The 3,356-nt window shown below is 39.0% G+C and overlaps 1 protein-coding gene across 1 annotated transcript; it reads right to left on the bottom strand.

The window, feature by feature from the left end:
- On the bottom strand, positions 1–2,585 carry LOC145004131 (pectinesterase-like). The gene is made up of 2 exons (XM_078963024.1): positions 1,338–2,585; positions 1–1,222 (listed from the first exon to the last, which is right to left on the bottom strand). The coding sequence occupies exons 1-2, from the start codon at positions 2,326–2,328 to the stop codon at positions 165–167; spliced, it is 2,049 nt and encodes a 682-aa protein (XP_078819150.1). The 5' UTR covers positions 2,329–2,585; the 3' UTR covers positions 1–164.
- Positions 2,586–3,356: the final 771 nt, after the last annotated feature.

Below are 3,356 nucleotides of genomic sequence, written 5' to 3'. Positions count from 1 at the left end.
GTAGTTTTCTCACCATTTTACTTTATATATGTTACATATGATTCCATGTTAAAAATTTAATCTTAAACTGAAAGCCACATTCGTTTCTTATCACGGGTGGCATACCGATTGGAACTATAAACAACTACATAGATACACACTAATCCTTTAACTCGCGACTACAGTTATAATAAAACCTTTCCAAAAATTCTATTGAAAAAAGATCCTTTTCTGATTTGTGGGGATGCTTCTGGTGACAGTGCTGCAGGGCTTAAAGCTGGTGCACTTATGTCACTGTTGGGTGCTTGGTTAGGTATGTTGCTAGGACTAATTTCAGCTGGTGAAGGTGCTGGGGTTGAAGATGGAGGCTCTGATATCGATCTACCCTTGTCTTTCTTACGTTTCTTCTTTTTCTTTTTACCTGGATTATCGTCTCCTTTCTCTCCATCAGATTTCTTATCTTTATCTTTCTTATCCTTCTTATCCTTCTTATCCTTCTTATCTTTATCCTTCTTATCTTTATCCTTCTTGGAATCATCTTTCGGGGGTTCAAACATAAACTCTGAGTTGTAAGGCACACCTGTCGGCGGGATCCATGTATCACCGGTGATGAATTTTCCGGCCAAGAAGCGTTTAACTCTTTTTGTAGTTAACTCCTTAACGCCAGGCCATTTCACACGTTGCAACTTATTAGATCCTGGTCCATGATTATTAAACTCGCTGTAATAAAGGGTATCGAAAGCAAAAGTTTCATTCCATGGCAACCACCCTTGAGGCTGGATCAAATCATCAATGAAGGATTCCATTATAATGGTTCTTGAATACTGCTTCCATGGTCGTCCAAGGTAGGATTTGAGCTCCATTCTCACCGGAAAATACCCAGGATCCGCAACAAAGCTGCAGTTTTGAAGAACCAATCCTGTTGGCTGTCGCATTTCCTTCCTTCCTTGTGCTGTGACAATACAATTCTGGTTATCCATTGGCCTCCGAACAACCATGATACAGTTTTGGAACACCGCCGCACTGTCTCCAAAAACAAAGTCAATCGTACCGGAGACTGTGCAATCGCGGTAGAACTGGCGGTAGGTGTGTGCGTAGAGGGTGTCTTGGAAGCCATGCATGTGGCAGTTGTAGAAGATTGTTCTATCAGCACTAACACGTAAAGCGACAGCTTGATGCTTTTCGGGACCTGCTGTGTTCACAAATCCAATATCTTTGGCAATGAAAAAGTCTCCAGAAACAGCTGCATGCATAAATATTGTTGACACCGTGTTAATTACCTACATAAAGCCGGTATATATATATTTAAGTTTCTACTTTATTTTTCGGAAAAGATAACACTACAATGGCTAGCTTACCAACAGTTGCAGTGTGGAAGGTGGAAACTCCGTCTATGTAGTTCAAGTTTCCTGTTATCTTTGTCTTCTCTGGGCCATCGCCGATGAGCACTAGATGAGTCAAGTTTTTAGGGAATCGGATTATCTCATTGTAAACGCCCTGTTTGATATAGAGCACAAACCCTTTCTTTGATTTAGTAGGAATGACTTTCAAAGCTTCTGCGATTGACAAGAAATCTCCACTTCCATCTTGTGCAACAGTCAGGTTTGGATTGATTTTTTTGGGTGCTTTCTGTAACATACTCCTGTCGTTATCATCTACCCATTCAGGAAGATTGAGGTCGTTGTTGGACAGATGAAGCAAACGACGATTACTGGTCTGGGGTGTGTCGATTACTTCAAACGCCTGTGAGAGATCTGTAATCATAGCAAGGCAGTTGCTAGTTAACTCCATTGATATGTTCAACAATTTTCTCATTCTCTCTCCTGAATCTCCTTCGGTCTTTTCAAACCCGTCTAGGCAAGTTTGTTCATAAGTTATCGCACCACTCATCCAGATCTTAAGTTGGACAAGGGAATGAGCGACGTCACTAAGATCAAAACCTAACATTTTATCGACAGATCTTCTTAGATCCATAACAGCAAGATCTGCAAGCTCCTTGCAACACTTGAGAGCATCATTGGTTCTCGGGTCTGCATGAATCTCTTTCATGAGCGTGGAGTTGTTAGTAGCATCCTCAAGTTGCTTAATTGTGATCTCAAACGTGGCCTTTACGTGGTCATAAGGATCAGTAGAATGGGTGCCTGTTTTGGAGAGGCTTTGAACGCAAGTTTCCTTGTAATCAGTGTGCTCGCAAACCGCTCTAATGGAGGCCTTTACGTCATCGTCCTGTTTGGTATGTTCTGCCTTTTCCTCGGAATGTCTGTGCATCACGACAATCAATGCAACAACAGCGGCCAGAAGCGCTATGAAAGTCACGCTTAGAATGGCAACTTTTGCGGTGCTGCCCATCCTTAATCCTTACCTCGTCCGAAATAAATAAAATTTTCTATTCTTAGATTTTCTTTTGTGTTTCTTCTGGGGTTCTTATCCTACCTCTACATATATCTCCTAAAACCTAAATCTAATTAATATAAGCTTTATGATATGTAAACAAGCGTTGATGATTGAGAGAGGGCCTGAAGAGTAGGTTCGACCCTCCCCCTGTTGAATGTATGGGACAAAGGCCCCCCCTTACAGATTAGTTAAAATTTTAGGATAACCTTAATTTTTTGTGTGAATTAAGGTAAGAGGGAAAAGGTGATGAATGAGGCATCTTTATAGCTTGGTTCCTTTTTTCTCGAATAGAAGCTGAGGTTAGGAGGAAAACAAAATTTTGCGTTTTCTATTTTTAGAGGAGACAACAAAATGACGGGTGGTGCTAAACACACCCAGATTTAAACAATACCAGTTTGACTTTGACTTGGGTTTTTATTTAGATCGAAACAATAATTTTATCAAATATTAAATAATTTTTACATCTTTTCCGGTTACATCTTATTTTCAATAATTATTCTTTTTTTTTTTATTTAGAAAAGAATAAATTGTAAAAAATATCTTATTGTATGTAAATTTTTGGAGTTTTAGTCTAAACCTTAAGTTTTTTTGGATTTATAGTCCTTTTAGAATGGTTTGTATGTGGAATTGATACCCAGACTTAACTTGTGTTAACTTGTTGTTGTTAACCCCTCATGTACCTCTCACATGAGGGTATATTTGTCTTTTCATTTTTAAGGGATCATTTTTGCACCTAAAAAAATATATCTTTTTTTAAACTAAAAAAAATTAATACTTGTTTATTTCTCTCTCTCTCTCTCTCTCTCTCTCTCTCTCTCACATATACACACACACATTTTCATTTGAGTGTGTTTACTGTGTTAACACAAATACACAAATCCGCGACAATCCTCCTGCCCCAAATCCACAATAATGTGTTGAACTTGAGAAACCCACCTTCAATCTATACTTACCGGAGTATTCTTTGGAGCCGGAGGAGATGA

The sequence above is a fragment of the Lactuca saligna genome, chromosome 7, assembly GCF_052625555.1.
Source record: "Lactuca saligna cultivar CGN05327 chromosome 7, ASM5262555v1, whole genome shotgun sequence".
Taxonomy (NCBI): domain Eukaryota; kingdom Viridiplantae; phylum Streptophyta; class Magnoliopsida; order Asterales; family Asteraceae; genus Lactuca; species Lactuca saligna.
Note: the sequence above shows the minus strand (reverse complement) of the source record. Positions and strands in the feature narration are given on the sequence as shown.